The sequence below is a fragment of the Chlorocebus sabaeus genome, chromosome 10 (genome assembly GCF_047675955.1).
Source record: "Chlorocebus sabaeus isolate Y175 chromosome 10, mChlSab1.0.hap1, whole genome shotgun sequence".
NCBI classification, from domain to species: Eukaryota; Metazoa; Chordata; class Mammalia; order Primates; family Cercopithecidae; genus Chlorocebus; species Chlorocebus sabaeus.
The window spans coordinates 84,502,014-84,525,367 of NC_132913.1; the positions used below are offsets into that span (position 1 = coordinate 84,502,014).

Here is a 23,354-nt window from a genome sequence, read left to right on the forward strand (position 1 = left end):
GGAATAAGGTGGTACCTCATTGTGGTTTTAATTTGCATTTCCCTGATGCTTAGTGATGTTGAGCATTTTTTCATGTTTGTGGGCTGTTTGTATATCTTCTTTTGAGAAATGTCTATTCACTTTTTGATGGGATTATTTTTTTTCTTGCTGATTCACTTGAGTGTCCTGGTGTCAAAGAAAGGACCAGTTGAAAACCAGGAGATTCGAAGTCAGAACTTTAATTCCCTTTGTATCATCCCAGCAATAAGCCATGTTCTCCACAATACGTGGGCTGATTTTAAACAGAAAGAAAGCCTCGTCAACATATCAAGAAATTCATTCCAAATAAGCATGCTTTACTTTGCATGTATTATTAGTAATTTATCAAATTTTACATTTGTTTTGATACATTGTTAATAATCATTGTAAACTCAATCCAGAAATTTATTTAACTCCTAGCATCTCAGGATCACATTTTTATTACAAAGTATTGTAAGATAATCAGGTTTTTTTTGTTGTTGTTTGTTTGTTTGAGACGGAGTCTCAGTCCAGCCCAGCCTGGAGTACAGTGGCGCGATCTCGGCTCACTGCAACCTCTGCAGTGTTTTTTTAATGTAGTACATTTGGGCCAGGCACAGCATGTAATCCCAACACTTTGGGAGGCCAAGGAGGGAGGATCCCTTGAGGCCAGGAGCTAACCTGGGCAACATAGGGAGACCCTGTCTGCACAAAAAATACAAAGATTTGCCAGGCATGCTGGTGTGTGCCTGTAACCCTAGCTACTTAGGAGGCTGATGTGAGAGGATCACTTGAGCCCGGGAGTTCCAGGCTGCTGTAAGCTATAATCACACCACTGAACTCTAGGCTGAGTAACAGAGTGAGATCCTGTCCCTAAAAAATAAATAAGATGCGGCCAGGCATGGTGGCTCATGCCTGTAATCCCAGCACTTTGGGAGGCCGAGGCAGGTGGATCACCTGAGGTCAGCAGTTCAAGACCAGCCTGGTCAACATGGTGAAATCCTGTCTCTACTCAAAACACAAACATTAGCTGGGCATGGTGGTGGGCCCCTGTAATCCCAGCTACTTGGGAGGCTGAGGCAGGAGAATCACTTGAATCCAGGAGGCGGAAGTTGCAGTGAGTTGGGATCACGCCATTGCACTCTAGCCTGGGCAATAGAGCGAGACTCCATCTCAAAAAAATAAAGAAAGAAAATGTAAAATATTTGGATAAAAGTGTGGTAATTTACAGGCATGAGCCACCACACCCAGCCAAATTCTGCATAAGAAAGTGGAATAGAAGTATAAGCTCAAGGAGAAAAAGTAACAACGTAAAATTTCCAAAGTTTGCTCATGTATTTTTTTTTTTAATTATACTTAAGTTCTAGGGTACATGTGCGCAATATGCAAGTCTGATACATAGGTATACATGTGCCATGTTGGCTTGCTGCACCCATCAACTTGCCATTTACATTAGGTATTTCTCCAAATGCTATCCCTCCCCCACCTCCCCACCCCCCAACAGGTCCCGGTATATGATGTTCCCTGCCCTATGTCCAAGTGATCTCATTGTTCAGTTCCCACCTATGAGGGAGAACATGCAGTGTTTGGTTTTCTGTCCCTGTGATAGTTTGCTGAGAATGATGGTTTCCAGCTTCATCCATGTCCCTGCAAAGGACATGAACTCATCCTTTTTTATAGCTGCATAGTATTCCATTGTGCATATGTGCCACATTTTCTTAATCCAGTCTATCACTGATGGACATTTGGGTTGGTTCCAAGTCTTTGCTATTGTGAATAACACTGCAATAAACATACGTGTGCATGTGTCTTTATAGTGGCATGATTCATAATCCTTTGGGTATCTACCCAGTAATGGGATTGCTGGGTCAAATGGTATTTCTAGTTCTAGATTCTTGAGGGATCGCCACACTGTCTTCCACAATGGTTGAACTAGTTTACACTCCCACCAACAGTGTAAAAGTATTCCTATTTCTCCACATCCTCTCCAGCATGTGTTGTTTCCTGACTTTTTAATGATCACCATTCTAACTGGCATGAGATGGTATCTCATTGTGGTTTTGATTTGCATTTATCTGGTGACCAGTGATGATGTTGCTCATGTATTTTTCAAGTGAAGGTGGGACATTCAAATCACAATAGTGTTTAAATTGCATTCAACACATTTTAAACAATGATATAAGTTTTCATTTTTAAAAAAGTCAACATTTATATTATGCCAGGAATTACATCCTTTGTATCTTTCCAACTTTGTGATGAAAAGCATTAGATGTCAACTCCCCAAGAAATGTGCAAGGGAATACATCACTTATAAAAATCTTCTGGTGGCAGGGGTTGGGCATAAAAAATGTTCCCATGAGTTACTTGTAAGCATCAGTAGATGGCCACCCTGGCCATCCTCTCGGTCCACCCAGGGTCAGTGATGGAAATCACATTCTGCCTCCTTTGGGCCCTACTTAGCAAGATGCTTTAAACCAAGAGTCCACGTTAACAGTGACTTCCTGTGCAAGTCTTTAAAGAGCTGTGCCAGTTAAAGCCTGTCCAAAATCTCCAGAGTACAAAGAATGGTGAGTAAAACATGTCTTCCTGTACTGTTTCCTTGACTGGAGAAGTTGTCCCAGATCTGTTCATGTCATGACACACTAAGCCATCAGCCACACATTCTTGACTATGCATATTTAACAAGACACCAAGAAAAAAAATCCACCAAACAAAAATTAGCAATATTTTATATCACCAATCCTTTTACTAGGGTTATTTACATAACCAAAAATTAATCACTTCCTGTCCTTCCTCTGTTCATGGTAAAGATCCCAGGAGGAAGAAGAGAAGGTAGATAAAGTAGATAAAAGAAGGGAAGGATGGTGAAGGAAAAAACACAGCAGCGGAGACTCCCACTATATCATTCACTTATTCAATAGCCACTGCTAATCTACTACTACTGAGTTAACCAGAGTCTTGGGTACTAAAAAGTTGGGATACAAACATTTTCCCCCAGAAGTGAAGAGCAATTCAGTGGCTTAGCTCCAACCATCCCAAGTCACACACTAACCAAGGGGCTAAAAATGGACTGAAACCAGAAGTGAGAGGCTCAGTGAAGAAACTTGCCCCACTCCACGTAAGAAGGAAAATGAAAGGGTTCATTACACACATTTGCACTTAGACACATCTAAAGATTAGGCAGTGCTGTGACAAATGTTCCCTTCAGATGGCCAATTTTAAATACGTCTCACAAAATTCTAAAACAAGAAAACAAAGCGTATTAAAGAGGAATTTTGGGGGCGAGGGCATGGGAAAGCCTTAGTATTTCAGAATTATTACCAGTCACAAGTGTTTTCAAATAAGAATGAAGTTCCACGGTCTTCTGTGTATCACAAAGATCTTTACCCACAGGGGAACGATGAGGCAATATCCTTATGGCCTTGCACACAATGGGCTCCTTCTTCTAGACCAGCTTAGAAGTGGGTGATCCATTCTAATCTGGATAATGTAGATGATACGATACTAGAACCACATGATAATTACCCAGGCGGCAGCCTTCAGCATTCTATCACAGGGTGTTTATACAGCATTTTAGGCTGTGTCCTAAATATAACTGTAGAAATGACACGTGATTTTATAAGTGCTGTTTAAGAACAGGATAGGCAAATGAAATGCACCTTAGACTGAGCCAGAAAAAATAAGAGCTCTACCTCCACTAACAATCAACAAGCTAAGTAACAGCCACTGGCCTCGGTTTCTCCCTATGAAAAACGGGGACTCTAATGTTCATCTCCTGTCTTCCCCAGACAATATATATTGTTCAGAAAACGTTGGAGGTCCCAGATAGCTTAGGTACTCAGTCACTGTCCATGTTTTCTAAAGTTGTACACTACATCAATTTCTTTACAAATCTTTTAAACAAGTTTCTCAGTCTTCTTTCTCTCTGAAGGATAGAGAAAAGGAGGTCAGTCAACACGTGTCATCTTTCATATAAAAGTTAGTTTCACTTCTGAGAAAAGTGAACCTTTATATGAAAGATGACGTGCTGACTGACCTCCTTTCTGGCCTCACTAACCAGTTCAAGGTGACCATCTTCATCCAAGATCAAACGGAACTCCAGGCCTAGGAGGAGTTTCATAATAACTCAAATGACTCTGGAAGTACAAGAGCAAGAGTCAGATGCTCTTTATAATTCTAATGAAATGAACACTGGAAACCACACACACATACTTTCATTCTCTCTCTCTCTCTCTGCACCCCCGCCGCCCCAATACACACACAAACTTATAACCCACACAGAAATTACCAGACTTAGCTTCAGAGAGAACCTTCTAGAATAATGAGCAATATTAGATAAGTAGACAGTTTTAAGATTTATTTTTAATTGTATAATTTTCATTTATAATACTTGACCTTTAAACTGTGTTTGCTTAAAATTAGCCTTCTACAAAATTAAGGCCATTTCCATCCCCATATTAATCTAGAGTCTCTACGTGGGGAATAGAATATATTAAGATTTCTGTTTTGCTCTCAAATATAAGAAGTAAATACCTCTCTTCCCCCATCTTGGCTCTTTGAGTGCATCAAAAGTACATATTAACTGTTTCTGAGTCCACATCTGGAGTTTAAAAATCCTATAGAAAAGGCAAGTGATTTAAAATATAAACATATGGCTTCCTTCTCCACAGTGATTCCTAGAGAGAGGGAAAAAAAAGTTGAGTACAAACAAACTATTGTTTTAAGGAGGATTGTTTTTAATTGAAAGCATACCAAAAAAGCTAACTAAGCTTCTACTTTCTCCTGGAGAAAATAATAAAAGCAAGAATTCCCATCTCGATCTAATTAAATCTAGATCAAAGTGCAACTTAGGTAACACTAGGACTGTAAGAGTGTAGCACTCGATTTCTGAAGAGGATGGCCCCAAGTCTGCCCTTGAGTTAGAGCAAGAGGTTGGCAAATTTTTCCTGCAAAAAGTCAGATAGTAAATATTTTCAGATTTGCTGACCCTATAGTCTTTGCCACAACTACTCAACTCTGCTGTTGTAGTGCCCATAGATAAGATGTAAACAAATAATACAACTATATTTATGGACAAAGAAATTTGAATTTTGTTTAATTTTTATGTGTTGCAAAGTATTATTTTTTGATCCTTTTCAATCACTTAATATAAAAACTATCCTTGGCTCACGGGCCATTTAAAGCAAGCAGCAGGCCAGACGTGTCCTGTGGACAGTAGTCTGCAACCCCTGGGTTAAAACTATAGAAGACTGGAGCAGCTACAAGAATACACTCTAAAACAATGTCCTCATTTCTTAAAGAAAACTGAGGCCCAAGGAGGTGTAATGACTGGCCAGGATCTCACAGCCAATTCATGGCAGGAATGGAGTTAAGAAAAATACCATTCAGCCTCTGGAAGAGCTGGTTGAAAAGGTAAAAGCAAGGCCAGGCATGGTGGCTTGCTCATTCCTATAATCCCAGCACTTTGGGAGGCTGAGGTGGGCAGATCCCTTGAGTCCAGGAGTTCAAGACCAGACTGGGCAACATGGTGAAACCCTGTCCCTATAAAAAATGAGCCAGGTAGCATGGAGGCACATGCCTGTAGTCCCAGCTACTCAGGAGGCTGAAGTGGGAGGATCACCTGAGCCCAGGAGGTCGAGCTATGATGGCACCACTGCACCAGCCTAGGTGGCAGATTGAGACCTTGTCACAAAAAAAAAAAAAAAAAAAAAAAAAAAAAAAAGAAGAAGAAGAAGAAGAAGAAATAAAAGGAAAAGGTAAAGCAGTAATGAAGAAATGTCCTGCTTTAGTTCAACTCACCAGGACAGGCAGTGGGGTGCTTAAAACCAGAGATGTTGCAGGAACCTAGTCACTAGTCATAGAAGCTCCTAATACCTGACTTCCCACCGTGTAAAATAATTTGTTATCTGCCTGTCACCTACACTCATTCTGAAGGTCCTATATCAGCCACTAGGACCCTTTGCGGGGCCAAATTACCTGTCAGCCTGATTCTTTTCAGCCTTCTGAGTGATACAGCTCTGGTTGGTTTTTTTGTTTTTGTTTTTGTTTTTTCTGAGACGGAGTCTCGCTCTGTCGCCCAGGCTGGAGTGCAGTGGCGCGATGTCGGCTCGCTGCAAGCTCCACCTCCCGGGTTCACACCATTCTCCTGCCTCAGCCTCCCGAATAGCCGGGGCTACAGGCGCCCACCACCACACCAGGCTAATTTTTTTTTGTATTTTTAGTAGAGACAGGGTTTCACCATGTTGGTTGTTTCTTTTGCACTGTAAGTAACAACCTCCACTTTTGTTAGTCCAATCCTAGAACTCCCAAGATATAAGTGTCAATGTGACTGAACAGCAAGGATCAATGTCAATTATTTCAAAGAGCAGAGGACAGCAGGTGACCAATTAAGCTTAAAGTTCAAGAGCATCTCCAACACTCATCTAAGAAACTAACAGTCAGTCTCCTTCCCACTCCTATTCCTTCTTCCCTCCAAAAAAAAAAGTTTCTTAATGTTTTTCTCCTGTTTTTTCTTATTGCACCTTTTCTTATACCAATTCTCATTTTCATTTCCTGTGAATCATTTCATTTCCCTTTTTATTTTGCCCTACATCTCAACCAAGAATCAACTCAAATTGAAATGCTTTGTTAGAATTAAGATACATACACATATCCAATGATGTTTAAAGTATCTGCTCGTTAAATAGCATTCTGTAGTTTTAAAAGGGAAAAAGTCCCAAATTAAAGTAACTTTTTACAATGTATCCTTCATCTAACTTTTTAAGTCACATTTTATCACAGAAGTTTGTTTTCTACCCTGTTATAAATTCATTCAAGACTTGAAATTTTACACCAATTTTTTTTAGACATTCTGCTGTAATGATTTTTTATGAAGATTACTCTATCAACTGTTTTGTTTTTACACACTTCCTCAAAAAGACACAGTTTTATACTTCTGTGAAGAGGAAGTGGCATTCTTATAAGTAATTTTCAAAGTTCTTTTTGACAACTTAAATCAAAAATGACTGCAAACTCCTCAGAATCTTTTCAACACAAATTGATCCTCCTAGATCTATCTAAACGTAAGATTCTTCGGTCAAATAAGCTAAGTCAATTGATTTGATGAAACCAAAATGAAACAAAAATGTACTTCCTAAAGCTGTAGGAACCAAAACACTACAATTCAAACCAAAGTATGGAAAATCCACACAAAAATAAAACAAACTCTTTCTACCAATGTTGTTTAAGCTAGAGAGAAAGACGACTAGTTAAAAGATCATAAATCTAAAACAAAAACTAACTCAAACCATATTTTCATGGAGCTGAAATTGACCTTAGAAAACTGGTCTCTTTAATTTGACAAATGAGGAATCAGTCCAAGATTCAGAGACTATTTATTATAGAGTGCCAACCAAGAACCACTTGCTATACAAAGACTTTTCCCACTTGATTATCACAACTTCCCCATAAAGCAAATATTATTTTACCCATCTTACAGTCAAGGAAAGTTGTGTCACAGGAAGAGGGACACAGCTTGTTAGGAGTAGTGCTGTGCACAAAGCCCAGGTCTCCAGACATCAACTTTAGTATTCTAACTATACAACTCACACGAAGCATTTTTGGAAATTGTTCAGTTAGATACCACAATATTTTAAAATATTATACGCAAAATACAGTACCCTGAAACCTTGATAGAAGACTCCTTGCTAAAAAGCAGAGCTACTTAAAAAGATTGTTTCTTCTTGGCTGCTACAAAAAGGAGCATTAGCAACTAAATATTGCACTCATCTCATGAGTCCCAAGACCTAATTATACTGAGGCTCCAAAGTACCAAACCCTTAGTCACATGGCTTCTAAATTACTCATGACAGTATCATGTACTCAAGTCACAGCTGGCCACTTCTTATGCTTATGGTCTATTCTTAAATCTGGACTCCGTTAAGAAGGATATAAAAAGATTTTCACACTTGTAGAAATAAAGGAAGATATTTCAGCATGCCTGAAGCAATGGCGAAACCACTCAAGGCAACAACAAACACCCACTTCCTGCTGAGGTAAGAAGAGAGGCATGGCAGCCAGGCCCATTAGAATTTACACTTTGTAACTGTTTGCTGCCTTTAAAAACTACACAGTATAATTAAAAACATCCTTTAAAAGTCAATGTAAGAAAGTGATTTTTGGCAACTCTAATATCTCAATTCCCTTCCAAATATCTTACACCGGACAAGCCAAATCCAGGTCTTCCTAAAAGCACACAAGATGGGATTCTAAGACCAATGCTCAAATATCTGATTCAAGCTGTGGAGCCACTTAAACTAAGTAATAGACGTGTGGACCACACAACTAGCTCAGAAGCATATTTCCTTGGGCAGCAAAACCAGAAAAATCATGTGCTTTTATGGACAAACAGAAAGGATTCTAAGAACTTTACTGAAGGCATTCTATCAAGTAAGAGTGGAGGCCTTCGGTGGGGCACAAAGGTGGCAGGAAGAAGTGAAAAGAAAAATAGTTTCTAAAAAGAATGTATCACTTAAATAGGTGCCCTAAGAAAATGCTAAAGTAGGTCAAGCATGGTGGCTCATGCCTGTAATCTCAGCACTTTGCAAAGGCGGGCAGATCACTTGATTCCAGGAGTTCGAGACCAGCCTGGGCAACGTGGTGAAACCCCATCTCTACTAAAAATACAAAAATTAGCCAGGTGTAGTGTCATGCACCTGTAGTCCCAGCTACTCAGGAGGCTGAGGTGGGAGACTCAACTGAGCCCCGGAAGTCGAGGCTGCAGTGAGCTATGATCACACCACTATACTCTAGCATGGGTGACAGAGTGAGATCCTGTTTCAAAAAAAAAAAAAGAGAGAGAGAGAAAATGCTATAGTTTCATAGTTTCTAGTTTTGTAAGAGGACTCTCTTTTTAAACATAACCACAATATGATATTCACACTTTAAATTATCAAATATCCAGTCAGTATTCAAATTTCCCCAATTATCTCAAAGAAGTGTGCTTTTCTAAGTTTGTTTAAATCAGAATCCAAATCTATTCACTGCAATTAGTCTGAATGTATCTTAATTGCCTTTTAATTTATGGATTTATATTTTCTCTCCAACTTTTTTTTTCCTCTTACAATTGATTTTTCAAAGAAATGAGGGTTTTTTTTTTTTCTGTAGGCTTCCTATAGTCTGGATTTTGTAATTTCTTATTTTAAAAATATGTATAAGATTAAAAACAAGTCATCTCTAGTTCCAACAATCCCACTCCTGGGTATCTACCCACAGGAAAAGAAGTTATAAGAAAAAGATACTTGCACACGCATGTTTACAGCAGCACAATTCACAATTGGAAAAATACAGAACCAGCCCAAATGCCCATCAATCAATGAGTGGATAAAGAAAATGTGGTAGATACGTACCAGGGAATACTACTCAGCTGTAAAAAGGAATGAAATAATGGCATTTGCAGCAACCTGAATGGAATTGACGACCATTATTCTAACTGAAATAACTCAGAAATGGAAAAACAAACATCATATGTTCTCACTCATTAGTAGGAGCTAAGCTATTAGGACAGAAAGGCATAAGAATGATATAATGGGCTTTGGGGAATCGGGGAAATGGTGAGAAAGGAGTGAGGGATAAAAGACTACACATTGGGTACAGTTCTTTAGTGATGATGGGTGCACCAAAATCTCAGAAATCACATTAAAGAACTTATTCATGTAACCAAACATCACCTGTTCCCCAAAAACCTAAGGAAATAATTTTTTAAGAAGGAAAAAAAAAAAAAGTCATCTTTAAACCTACTACATTATTCGATCAATGGCCTACATCACCAAACCATCTAGGTCCTTTCAATGAAGTCCTTGCTACTCCAAAATACATGTTTGTTCACAAAATATTGCCATGGCACCTCATACAACATTCTGTTCAAGCCAGGGGTATCATGGACACAGAAGCGCCCATAAGGCAACACCTTACTTTAATGCTTCAATACTTTTTGGAACAAAGTAAATACAAATTAATTTGAAAAGGTCATGTGCAACAAATGGAAACAATGAGTTTTGCTTAGGCACAAATTCATCCATTCAAGTTTTCCAGCAGAGGGCTTGTAGTACCTCTCAAAGAACTCAACTGAGAAAAATGTGTTAATATGCAAACACCTCTCCTAACCAGTTTGCAAATTGGATATTTCCTTACCTCCTCTTCCTACCTAACATGAACCCTATGACTCAGTAAATTTAGTCACCAGGTTACCTGAGAAGTACACAACACATCACTCACCTAGGTTCCACCCACATCTGCTGCCTGGATCATTCCTTTCCTCAAGTACCACTTAGACTCCCTCCAGCTCCCTTCTTAATGACTCTGCCCATCTCTGACTCCTGAAGTCCCTAATCAATACCCTCTAAGCATAGTCTAAACCTGCACTATACCTGGATTGATAACTGTTTAATATGCCACATGAATTCAATAAACGTTAAAGAGGGCCTTTCATGTGCAAGGCATTCAATATCATCTAACTAGACTGTGAGCTCCATGGGGAAAATGGCCTCTTGTGATACTGCACCTATTTCAAGAATCCTAATGTGTGATGGCTAAGAATGTGTACCTTGGGGTTGCCCAGATGTGACTCCCAGAGTCATGCGACCCTCAAAAAAATTACTCGACCTGTCAGTTTTCATTTTTCTTCCTTTTTTTTTTTTTTTTTTTTTTTTTTTTTGACAGAGTTTCACTCTTGTCGCCCAGGCTGGAATGCAATGGCACAATCTCGGCTCACTGCAACCTCCGCCTCCCAGGTTCAAGCGATTCTCCTGCCTCAGCCTCCCAAGCAGCTGGGATTACAAGCGCCTGCCACCATGCCTGATTAATTTTTGTATTTTTAGTAGAGATGGGGTTTCACCATCTCTAGCCATCTCTCTGGCCAGGCTGGTCTCTAACTCCTGACCTCAGGTGATCCACCTTCCTCAGCCTCCCAAGGATTACAGGCATGAGCCACTGTGCCAGCCTCATTTTCCTCATCTTTAAAATGAAATAATAGTCATCCTCTCATAAAAATATTAGGATTAAATCATGTAAAGTATGATTCTTGTCTCCTTGTTCCCAATTCTTTCTGTCTGGTTTCTATTTTATTGTGCCTGTTCTTACCTGTCTTTCCCTTTTGTGGAGAAGGGGAGAGCAGAGAGCCCCAGCAGAGCTATGCTGTATCATTGCTATGTAGATGGAGCTCATTAAACACTCCTTGATCACTTGAATACATACGAGATCCACTCCTACAACATTTAGGGTCAATATTTCCTGTCCCCTAGTGTCACCTTGATACTTCCCCTGAAAAGAAATGGAACTAAGAATTACGTACAATGCTAACCATCCTTACAACCAAAAACACAGTTTAAAAAGAGGGAAAATATAACCAGAAAATAGGATAATATGTGATCTTTCATCTTTTCATAGGGCAGAAAATTTTCTCTTAATTTTGTTTGAATGGAAATTTGACATCCCAGCGTAAAATGAAAGCTGTTTATAGAAGTGTTTCTCTTTTGTTTGTTTGAGCACTTTATGAGTAAAAAAATTTGAACATGTACATATACAGACACATATACATATTTATATTCATTCACTTAACAAATATTTATTGAGCATTTACGATACGCCTTACCCTGTTCTAAGTGCTGAAGATACAGCAGTGAATGAACCAAACTAACAAAATAATCTTTGTCCTGTTATCTATATCTTAACCACACGTAAGTTTGGGGTTTTTAAATGGGGGGAGTAAAATATATGGTATGAGGGATTTGCACGGTGGAGGAAAATAAAGAAAGGCAGACAAGAAATGTGGAGTAGGCATTTTAAACAGTGTGGTCAGAAAGGGACTCACTGAGAAGGTAACATCTGAGGAAAGACCCGAAAGAGGTAAAGGCGAGCCATGCAGATATCTAGGGAGGAGCTGCACAGGGAGCAGGAACAGCAAGGGTCCCCAGGCAGGAGCACAGCTGGCATGTTCACTAAACAGGAGGAGGCCAGTGGGGCTGGAGCCAAGGAGCCAGGAAGAGATGGACAGCAGACAAGGCTGGACAGGTGAGTGGAGGAGCTCAGTGCAGAAGTCACTCTAATGACCTGAGCTTTCACCTGGGTGAAACTGGAAGTTTTTGAGCAGGAGTGACAAGTTCTGAGTTCCATCACTCTGAGAGCTACATTGAGAGTAGAGTGTAGAGGCCAAGGTCAGATGGAGGAAGACCAGTCAGAGACTGCTGTAATAACCTAAGTGGTGATTTGGCCAGGTGGCAGACACTGAAAAATACAGCCAAAAAGATGACATGGTACTAGCAAATAAGATGTACTAAAACTACATAAAAATTAAAAGTTTAAAAGAATGATTTAAAAAAATATGAATTCTAATATTCTCTTTCCCAAACTCCAACTCAATAAAGCATTGTGTTCATCCTTGGGGTGTACGCCACACCTACTTTTGGAGGCCACTGTTTAACAATAATTGGTTGGTTGATTTGCCCCGGCTGACCTGAACGTCTGCCTGGCTTTCTGTCTTCAGACTTCTCTTATGCTCACTCTCCTTTTTCCTTATCTTGCCAGTCTTAGACACCAAAACAAGTCTCCACAGAGACTAACCTTACAGAGGCTGGTGATTACATGTAGGAATTTTCTTCCTTTCTTGAGAAAGTCTATGGTCACCATGTCAACTGCACCCAACTCTGGGCCAACCCTTGAGAAATAAACTTGTTAGATGTACATGTTATTTGGGTTCAACAAAACAGGATTTTGCCTGGGAGGACCCAAGGTATTTGCTAAAGCAGCACCTCTGAAGAAGGCTAAGGTGGGCCCCAGCTCACAAGAGACAAGCATGGGCTCTGTAAGGATTGCTCCCTTTAGCCTGTAAGAAGTTCAAGAGGATTCTTCAAAGACCACATTGAGAACAGCCCCAGGGGTTCTGTGTCCCCACAGCCAGGCTCCTGGAGATCCCAGAAGATAACCTTCTTGGGGAAAGGACTCCTCACCCTTAGACAAAAAGCATGTGTTTACCAAACCTGGGAAATTTTAAAGCTGCCACCAACACACTTGGGAGAAAATCAGAAGTTCATAAAAGGCAGATACTTTTTGAAATGAGATTCCACAAGGTGAGAAAAGACTGACATTGAAATATGTGAGGAGCTATCTTAGAATGTTAGAGCTTGGAAGAATTTAGAGAATTTTCTGCCTGTTCCCATTCTGACAAAGAAACGAAGGCCAGGATTTACCCCAAACCATACAACTGTTAAAAGAACCATGAGTAGAATCCACGTCTTCTGATTCCCAATCTGGTGTTATTTTTAAAACAAACTAAAGCAAAACAAAATTTTTAAAATAAAAAAAGCAAAACTTTTAGAGAGGTTAGAATTGTGATTAATTTCCATATCTAGGTTCAAACAGATGTTTCCACAAGTCTCTCTAATTTTACTAAGAGCTCTGAAAGTTCTCTTAGGGGAAAATTGTCTTCTGATATAAAAGATATCCTAGAAAGTTACGCTTGGATGCTTAGGACTCCCCAGGATGGGAGCAAGGGGACTCTAAGCAAACAAAAAGCAAGAAATGCAAACAATTATTGACTTAGTAATTCCTGAAACAACCCAAAGGTGGACTATATATTTATTTGCTTAGCTCACTTTATAGAATACTAGATAAATTTTAAGTTTTCAAAGGACGAGGCAAGTGAAAAGATCCTTAAAAATTATGAATATCATAATTACAAGCTGGATTCATGAATCATTAACTTCAACCTCTTAGGCTACCAACATATTTACAAACATAAACACTGATAAGGGCAAATACCTGCACTCCCAACCTCTGAAAGCAGCCAGAGCCAAATAATATGTTGGTTCAAAGGTTAAAAAGGAGTAATCTATAAAGTGGGTAATCTTAGGCCAGGCGCAGTGGCTCATGCCTGTAATCCCAGCACTTTGGGAGGCCAAGGTGGGCAGATCACATGAGACCAGGAGTCTGAGACCAGCCTGGCCAACATGGTGAAACCCCATCACTACTAAAAATACAAAAATTAGTCGGGCATAGTGGTGCACGCCTGTAATCCCAGCTACATGGGAGCCTGAGGCACAAGAATTGCTTGAACCCTGGGAGACAGTCGGTGGGGGTTGCAATGAGCCCAGATTGCACCACTACACTCCAGTCTGGGCAACAGAGCAAGACTCTGTCTCAAAAAAATAAAAATACAGAACAAATAAAATGGGTAATCTTAGATTATCTATGAATTGAAATAGGGTGGAGAATAGGAATTAGTCCTAAGTCATTGATATTGGTTAAAATCCTTCTCTGGAACCTGAAGCTGTTTGACTTTGTTACCTGGAAAGCCTTATTAGAGCTCATCTGCAAATACACCCTTCATAGCCACATTTGTAAGAAAGACTATAACACAAACCATGTGAAGAGCGTCGGTCTCCATTACAGGCACCAAGTCACAGAAGGGAGAGGGCAGAGCTGAGGCACCATAAAGGCCTCCAGTCCAACCACTTCATTTTACAAACAGAAACCTGAAGCCTACAGAGGTTAACATGTCTTCCCAAGAGTTGGCTAATATACAACATATGTCACTTCTCCCCATATACCCATAGCAAACACTGGTAATCAATCATGCTTTCTCAGATCCTTGACTGCCAAGAGTCAGAATGTTTCTATCAGATTACACCTGCAACCCCTGGGCAGCTCAGAACTGAGGTGTGAGATAGAAGCTGTTTCTCAACTCTGCACAAAGTCATAAAACAATCTTTGTAATACCCGCACCACTGTAGACTCAAAAGAGAGTGAGTAGTCTGCTAGTCAAACTAGTTTACTGTCCCTGTCAAGCCTGTGGTGAGCAAACATGGAATCTATGTGTATATATGATGACCACATATCTAGGTTTACCCAGGACAGTCCTGGCTCACATCTGTTTGTGGCTTCATGTTGAGTAGTATCACCTATGATTCTCAAACGGATAAAAATGATATAGTCATTCTAGTTCCAAGCAGTTCCTAATCATTCACAAACATTTATAAATGTTGTTTGTTTCACACATGATGCATCAGAAAAAAAAAAAAAAAAACGCTTAACCAATCACCAGTTTTATCATACAAAGGGGCTTTCAAATAATACTAAACCCAACTAGTTTTCAAGAGGGACTCAGGGACCATTGTCCAAGCCCATCTTTTTTATATATTGAGCTTCAATATGAAATTTCTTTGGGAGGAAAAAAAGGAGTGTCACAGCTTAAACAAGTTTGGAAACCACAAAATTATCAGATCTCTGTAGCTCTGCCTGTTTTTACATTATTTCATGTTATACTTTAGCCTATAAAAATTCACATTATCTTGTAGAAATACAAATCTTTTTAAAGAATCTTTCATTCCTGTTTCTGGTACAATTTGTGCCTTTTTATTTTATATTTACTCTCTGTTTAAAGCAAAAGAGGAAGTAAAAAGTTGAAATCTTTTAAAAAAGAAAGAAAGAAAAGAAAAAGAAAAAAGCTGGTTCCATCAATCCAGAGCTAGAGCTTATGTGCTAGTGCTGGCTAAAGAGCCAATCATATATCTAAGAGAAGAATAAGTTTATTTGGAAAAGTCACTGGTGTAGAGAATACAGATATCAGTTATGTGCACAAGTAATGATATTATCACATGGAAAGTTTAAAAAATTTACCTGGCTACCCAGACAGAAGACTAGAAGGAGACATCCCAAAATGTCAAGAATAGTTATCTCCGAGTATAGAGGCTTCAGATGGTTTTAAAATTTTTTGGTTTTGCTCCTCTAGTTTTCTGATTTTCCTATAATGACTGCGGTTCACTTGTTTTATATATATATACACACATATATGAAAAAAGTCACTGAACTACCAACACATCATTCACCGGGGTGGAGAGGTGGAGAGGCTAATGGGAAAAGCCAGATATAAGCCAGGCAGGGGCAGAGGCCTCAAAGCAGCTCCTTACTCTGTACAGAAATGGGTCTGGCCCAAGAGGCAGAAGGAGTTCAGGGAACGCTGCTCATCCAATGGCTTCTCTGTAAACAAGAGCAGGCACCCATTAATCCTACGGCTGCACTGCCCTTTCAACTATGAAAAGTATAGCCTTGTGGTCAGAGCTCCACCTGTGCAATCAGACTGCCAGGATAGGACAACGTGCTAGATCACTTACTGGGTGTGTGACCCTAAACAGGTCAATTAGCCTCTCCATTCCTGTTTTCTCATCCATAAAATAGGAATCACACCACCACCTACCTCCTAGTGTGGCTGTGAGGATTAAGACATGACTCACTGCAAAGGCCCAGTATACAATAGGAGCACAATAAATGTATGACATGATTAGGTCTCTGCTATGAAACACCAGCTTCAAGTGCACTCTCAAACCCATGTGATTGGGTCCCGAAACAACCAGAAAAGGCTCTAAATAAAGCCTCTCTTTTCCCTTCTTCTCTGCTGATGACAGGACTACAGCATGGTGTCTGCTTTAAGACCAGTGCTCTAGGGAGCGATGGAAGAACAAGGGCAGCCCAATAAAATGTGTAACACATCCCAAGGCCCCGCACTATGGGCTAGAAATCCTGCTCCCAAAGTTACACAGGATTTCTAGTCTCTTGCCACTGCCACAACTGCCAGGCACTGCCTTTGGCAAGAAGGTAGGTGACTCAAGTGTGAACTAGGACTTGGCAAGGGAACACCAAAACAGAAGGCCTCCAGGCAGGAAGCTCCAAAAGGGCCACCTGCTGAAACAGTTTGTCTACAGGCAGCCTCCGACATGAAAGTAGTGCTATCATTAACAAATGCAGGTAAGAATAGTGGACATTTTAAACACGCAACAGAACTTACCATCCTAGCTTCGTAACTCTGAGAATAAATTTTGGGTAGAGACCCAGGCTGAAGATAAGACCATACACTTAAAATGACTACAGGGACTTTAACTATATGACATAAAGAACAACCTAAAAAGGTCAATATCAAATCATTTTCAAAAAGACTTCATGGCTATCTTTGAGTCAAAATGCCTTAGATCTTCATGTAATAAAATTTTCTTTCCCAAACTTAAAATTATCTCACTTTACCAAAATTATAAAACTCCTAATGTCCACATACAAGGAAATAATTACATTATTATATTAATGACATAGTTGAGTGTGTTCTATGTTACATAGGGTAACCAGTTCCTCCCAGTTTGCCTGGAATTTTCCCAGTTTTAGCCCCATATGCTGGGACACCAATCTGCACAAACCAGGATGGTTAGTGCCCCCTAAGACTGCAAGAAAAATTATGTGTGTCCAGTGAAGAAGAAAACAGAAGGGACAGTTACAAAAGTTACAAATGCAGAAGTGCTAAATGCCAAGTTCGTTTGTTTGTAGTGATAGCTCCCAGTTCCTTTTTTACAGTGAAAAAAAAAAAAAAAGACTAAAAATCACACTGGTCTCTCCCTTTTTCTTTTTACTCTTCTAAAAAAAAAAAAAAAGAGTTGGGAAAAAACATTTTCCTTCTCTTGTAAGATTGAGAGGTCACTGCAGGACTGACTGCTGAAATAGTGTCTGCTTCACCTAGCAAGCTCCTGCACCCAGCTTTAGCTGGACAGAAAATGTCATCATCTGTCTCCCCTGACTTTGGCCACATTTAAAAACAAATCCACACAATTTGTGTTTCAGGTTATCGACAGCAAGAGTGTGTCCTCAAACAAAAAATCCAAGAGGCCTAGCAAAAATCAAGATTCACTTCACAAATAGGGCGTTTAACAGATGAGGTGCCAGGCACAGTGGCTCACACCTGTAATCCCAGCACTTTGGGAGGCTGAGGCAGGTGGATTGTTTGAACCCAAGAGTCTGAGACTATCCTGGGCAACATGGTGAAACGCTGTGTCTACAAGAAATACAAAAATTAGCCAGGTGTGGTGGCTCACGTGCCCATAGTCCCAGCTGCTGGGGAGGCGGAGGTGGGAGGATCGTTTGAGCCTGGCAGGCCAAGGCTGCAGTGAGCCATGATCACACTATTGAGTCAGAGTGAGACCCTGACTCAAAAAAAAAAAAAAAAAAAAAAAAATGGGCAGGGAGAAATTAGGAAGTGGTTGTTTTACTAGAAGCTGAATGGAGAGCAAGGCACTCCTGCACAAACTCTAAGGCAGGGATTCCAAGCAGGCAGCTCCCTACCCACAATGATGGAGCAAAACTCTTCTAGTAGTGGTCTAAGCAAATGGTTTTAAAAGTTAATCTGTGAGGTTAAGAACTGACTTCTAAGAATTGAGTCTCAAACAGAAAAGGTAAGACTATATAAAGCAAGAAAGACCACACACTTACTTCCTGGACCTAAAGCTACACAGAAACCATCGTTGCTCACCACCAACTCCACCCAGGCCACTTCCCCACCCATCTCTTTCTGACTTTGCCCCAAGATAGACTGGCCATTTTCAGAAGTTCTTGAATCTTAAAATGCCTTAGGTTCTTTTTATGTATCTGGAGATATAACCAAATAAAGGTTGTGAGACTCTTCCTTTCTCTCCATACTCATACTAGTTTATTGGAGGAAGGAAGGAAATATACTTGGAAACATTTTCTTTTGAGACAGAGTCTCACTCTGTTGCCCAGGCTAGAGTGTAGTGGCACCATCTCGGCTCATTGCAAGCTCCACCTCCCGAGTTCATGCCATTCTTCTGCCTCAGCCTCCCGAGTAGCTGGGACTGCAGGCATCCACCACCACGCCTGGCTAATTTTTTGTATTTTTAGTAGAGACGGTGTTTCACCGTGTTAGCCAGCATGGTCTCGATCTCCTGACCTTGTGATCCGCCGGCCTTGGCCTCCCAAAGTGCTGGGATTACAGGTGTGAGCTACCGCGCTCGGCTGGAAACATTTTAGAAGGCAACATCTTTGAAATTCCTGCTCTGATAAGCCCTGAAGAATAACTTCCTTTCTTTCTAAGACCAAGTCACTAGGGTTGATCTTGATCTGGAAGAGATGTTTTCTTGTAACGCTTTCAACACATTCAGTGAGATGATGGAGCTTTCCTATGCCAACTCTAGCAGAAAGTACAAGCGCCTGGAAGGCAGGAGACAGGAGCTTGTCCCAGTCCTGCGGGCCTGTAGCTGGCATTCTTTGAGGAAGACTTGCTTCACTTCTCCAGATCTGTTTTGTCATTTAGAGAATGAAGGGTTTGGGCTAGATCATCCTTAGGGTCCTTACAACTCTTATTCTATGTGATGTTCTTTCTTATACGTGATAACAACAATACCTATTAGAACCATTCTTTGTACTTTGAAGATCTAGGGATTAACAGACAAGTACAGCAACGTGTACTAGCAAAGATGACAGGCCCAAGACACGCTAAAACTATAAGATTTAAAATAAGCAAATGTCTAACAGTTGGCAAAGTATGTGACCAAAAGGTGAAGGAAATCCTGATATCAACTTACACTTTTAAATGCTCTGGAACCAGTGAGAACAAATACATTCATCACAAGTACCAGCTGCTCTTCCTACTAAATTTAACAATAACGTGAATTTTAACTCAGTGATTTCCCCATCCCCAACCCCGCCAAACACCTGTAAATATTTAGGGAAAACAAGCTTAAAAAAAAAAAAAAATGGAATCTAAAAGGCGGGAGAACAAATCATTGCAAATCATTGTGGTGACGGACTGCATTTCAGCTGCAAGATGTTCTGACTGGATACTAACTGGAGAACGCAAGGCAGCAGACGCAACCCACGGATAAGTCTGAGGTATTTAATACCAAGGGCTGGCACGTCTGACCCTGTAGTCAAAGTCAAGATTGCCTCTCTGCCTACCAGGACCCCAAAACAAAGTTCCTTTCACTACCGACGAATAAACGGGGGTGGGGGTGGGGGTAGCAAGCCGTTTCCTTTTTTCGTGAAAAGAGCTGCAAAGAGTTTTGTCATGCAACTTGGTTTGGTAACTGTTAGTGTCAATGTAAGAGCAGCAGAGTCCGCGAAGGTGGCTGTTACCATTCCACAGACCTGCGGCAAGGACTGTCAATCCGATTCAGCAAATAACCCCACCTCTCCAAGCCAGGACTCCAGAGCTGCCCCGTGTGGTATCTCAGCAAGGAAAGCCAACAAAGCTGGTGGACACAGGCAGATCGTAGCCCACCGCCTGTGAGTGGAGACTCCGAGCCGACTTGACCTCCTCCTCGGAGGGACCAGCCCTATCTGAAAGGGCGGTCTCCAAGAGTCCCCATCCCGCACCACGCACACAGCCTGGGGCAACTAAAGAGGAAGTCGGGATGTCACATCCAACGGATAAAGACAGCCCCGCCACACAAGAGCCGCATTCTGGGCAGGACTCCTGCTCGGCTTGGGAAGGGGTCCCAGTCTGCGATCCTTTCTCCCTCTACGTGCAGCGTCCTCCTCCCGGGGGCGCCGGCCGGTGGCGCCCACTCAACGCGGCGCGGTGGGAGTCCCGGGAGCACCCCGAGCCCCCAGCCCCCTCCCCGGCCCCGCTGGGCCCGCGGCCGCCGCACTCGCGCACCCCGCGACCCAGCTGCCCAGCGCCCGCGGGCCCTGCCCCGGACTCGGGCACGCAGTTCCGACGGCCCAGGGCGGGGACGGCGCCGCGGAGGGGAGCTGCCGCCGCGGGCTCTAGGAGGCACCGGCGGCCGCGCACACTCCTCCCCTTCGCCGTGAGTAAACAGCTCGCGGGCGCGCTCCAGCCGCGCCCCCATCCCCCCGCCGGGCTCCGCGCCGCCCTGCGCCCGCGCGTCCCGCCCGCCGGCGCCGCCGCCCCCTACCTGGTCGGTGAGTTTGAGCACTGCCATTCTTCCGTTCCTTCGCGCGCACACACATGCAGGTCCCCGGCCGGCAGATGTCACGCCGGGAGCCGGGGAAGCGGAAGGGATTGCCAGGGGAAGGGAAAAAAATCTGGCTCCCGAATTTGACAGCCCTCCCCCTGCTCCTCCTCCGCCGCCACCTCCTCCCGCCGAGAGGCTGACACTGGCTAGTGGGGTTTGCAGCCGAGCCCGCCCGCCTTTCCACAGGAAGTACCGGCTGCTGCCAGCCGGGCCGCCACTGACATCACCGCGCGCTGGCTCGCTCGCCGCCCGCCGCCTGGGCCGACGCTGCCTCCTGCCGCCCGCAGCCGCGCCGCGCAGCCCGGCCCCTGGCGCTGCCCCCGCGCCCGCACCGGGACGCCGCCTGCCTTCCGCACCTGCACGCGGCGCCCCGCCGGGCCGGCCCCGGGCCCCTGGTGGATCGCGGGCCTCCCTGATGGGTCTGACACACACGGGTGGGGAAGCCCGCGGGGACACACCCCAAGGGGGCAGGAAAGGCTGTCACTCACACCCCGTCCACTTTAACCGGGGAGACGGGGTCACACCCCCTTCCCCTAACCCAGAATCAGATGGTGGCAGCGCCCCAACGATCCCACCTCGCCAGGGACTGCAATTCCGATGCTCTCTTTGTTTAATGCCAGGAGGCAGTGGATTCTTTAGAGGGTGTTTCTCAAACATTTATGGGTGGAGGGAACCGAAACTCTGACCCTTCCACCTTGTTCTCCAGCCATCTTCCAGCTACACACACACACACACACGTGTGCACACACACACACACGTGTGCACACACACATACTATTGTTAAATTCAAACACCCTGGGTTTGGTTTTGCTGGTGGGGGTGGAGTGGAGTTCCTGGAGAAGCAAAGCAGTCCTAAATCACCAAGTTGATGGGGCTTTTGGGTGTTCCCACCAGTCCTTACTGATTTCTACAAAACCCCAAGTTACCAAGCTCTTCAGTAAATAGATGACAGCTGTTAAACACCATGGGCTGCAGACACAACGGTCATATTCGTAAGCATAGTAACTGTTGATAGTTCTGGAATTTGGAGCAAACACTTATTCATTGAACAGCTATGTACTGAGTCCCTACCTTGTTAGGCACTGGCTAGGCACGGGAATAAACAGAGAGCATAAATAAGATAACCTGCTCTCAGAAGATGCCAACATAAACCACATAGTCTCTGCTAATGAATGTAATTACAAACTGAGATAAGGGATCTCAAGGGAAAACATGCTTCTGAAGTGAACCCACAACAAAGGAATCAGACCAGACTGGTGGGTTGAGGGCAGGCTTCCCTGAGAAAGTGACAGGAGTTGAGATCTGGAGGAGGCAGAATGAAGTAAGCAAGTGGAGAGGAAGTGCTCCCAGGCAGCCCCGTGTGCCCCTGGCAGGCCATAGAGCAAACCTGTAGGGCAGCATTGAACAGCTTTGAAGAGCAAACTAGAGCTACAGAATTCTTTGGTCAAGACCAAACATCTACCTCTCCTGTATATTCACAAACCAAATGTCCAGTCTTCCTCCCTACTCTTAGAACCTCCCCCAAAGGTTGCACATGAGACAGGAGAGAAAGGAGCATTAATGTCCTCACATTTACCATCCAGCCACTCTGGTTGTCAAAGCAGCTAAATCCCAAATGTACCTTTATTAGTCCTATAGATTATAATTCAGATCATGCAGACAAGAAGAACCAGGGAACCTTGTTCCTGGCTTCCACTCCTCTATTATCAATGTTGCATGGAAACAAACAAAAAAAATTCTTTACAAGGCCTTTCTCAGACATACAACAGATTGTTTATGTTGCATCTATGAGTCAGTTCTTCACTGCTGTTATTTGTATGTCTATTTACTGAACATCCTGCATGGCTTTGTAAGTAAACTGAATAGGACCCTGCATTCTCTACTAAAATAGAGCCATCTTTCAGAAGAGTGATAACAAATGACTTAATTTGGAAGATTCACTCAAGATCCAATTTGATCCATCGCGGACATGCCTGCACCTAAGTTCCTGGGGCCAATGTGGGGAGGCAGCAGTTCTCCGCCCAATCAGACCATCATCCTCTTTTTGTAACTAGTATTTTTAACACTCCCCTTACTATCCTGAAAAGTAATTTGTGGATAATATTACCTACCTATACAAATTTAAAAAAAAAAAAAAAACCCAGCAACAATGTATTGTCCTAATTGTACAATAAAGGAAAAATTAAAGGAAAGTAATTTATAATGAATATGTATTTCAGTAGGTAAATGGTACAACACAACTCTCTTTGTCTTCTGACAAAACGAAGCAGTAAGATGCTTCCACCTCTATGGAGAGGCTTTGTGAATGAGAATTCCAAATGCAGACAGATGTGAATACATAGTGTTAGCAATTCAAATATCAAGATCGGTGTTGTCATAGGTGACATGACTTTGTGAAAGGTTGAACAACTCGTGGCCAAGTTTCAAATAAAATAGGGAGCAGAGGATTTGGCAAAATTTATTGGTATGACTACATTTATCAGAAGGTCTGCTTTTAATGTGTTAGCCAGTACTTTGACAGTGATTCAAACACTTTGTTTACTTCATTAAATGAGACTCAGACTCAGCGGGGGACTA

At 42.3% G+C, this 23,354-nt stretch overlaps 1 protein-coding gene across 6 annotated transcripts in view; it reads right to left on the bottom strand.

The window, feature by feature from the left end:
* Window positions 1-21,030, bottom strand: part of ANKRD44 (ankyrin repeat domain 44) — a 316,236-nt gene extending 295,206 nt beyond the window's left edge. For 2 of the 6 annotated variants that reach the window (XM_007965735.3, XM_007965733.3), the window contains exon 1: window positions 20,718-21,030. In XM_007965735.3, the coding sequence (XP_007963926.1) occupies window positions 20,718-20,744 (27 nt within the window). In that variant the 5' untranslated portion in view covers window positions 20,745-21,030. Of the gene's footprint in view, window positions 1-3,318; window positions 5,671-20,717 lie in introns of those variants that run through there. The other 4 variants (XM_007965736.3, XM_038001815.2, XM_007965737.3 and 1 more) reach the window with 3 other exon arrangements.
* Window positions 21,031-23,354: the final 2,324 nt, after the last annotated feature.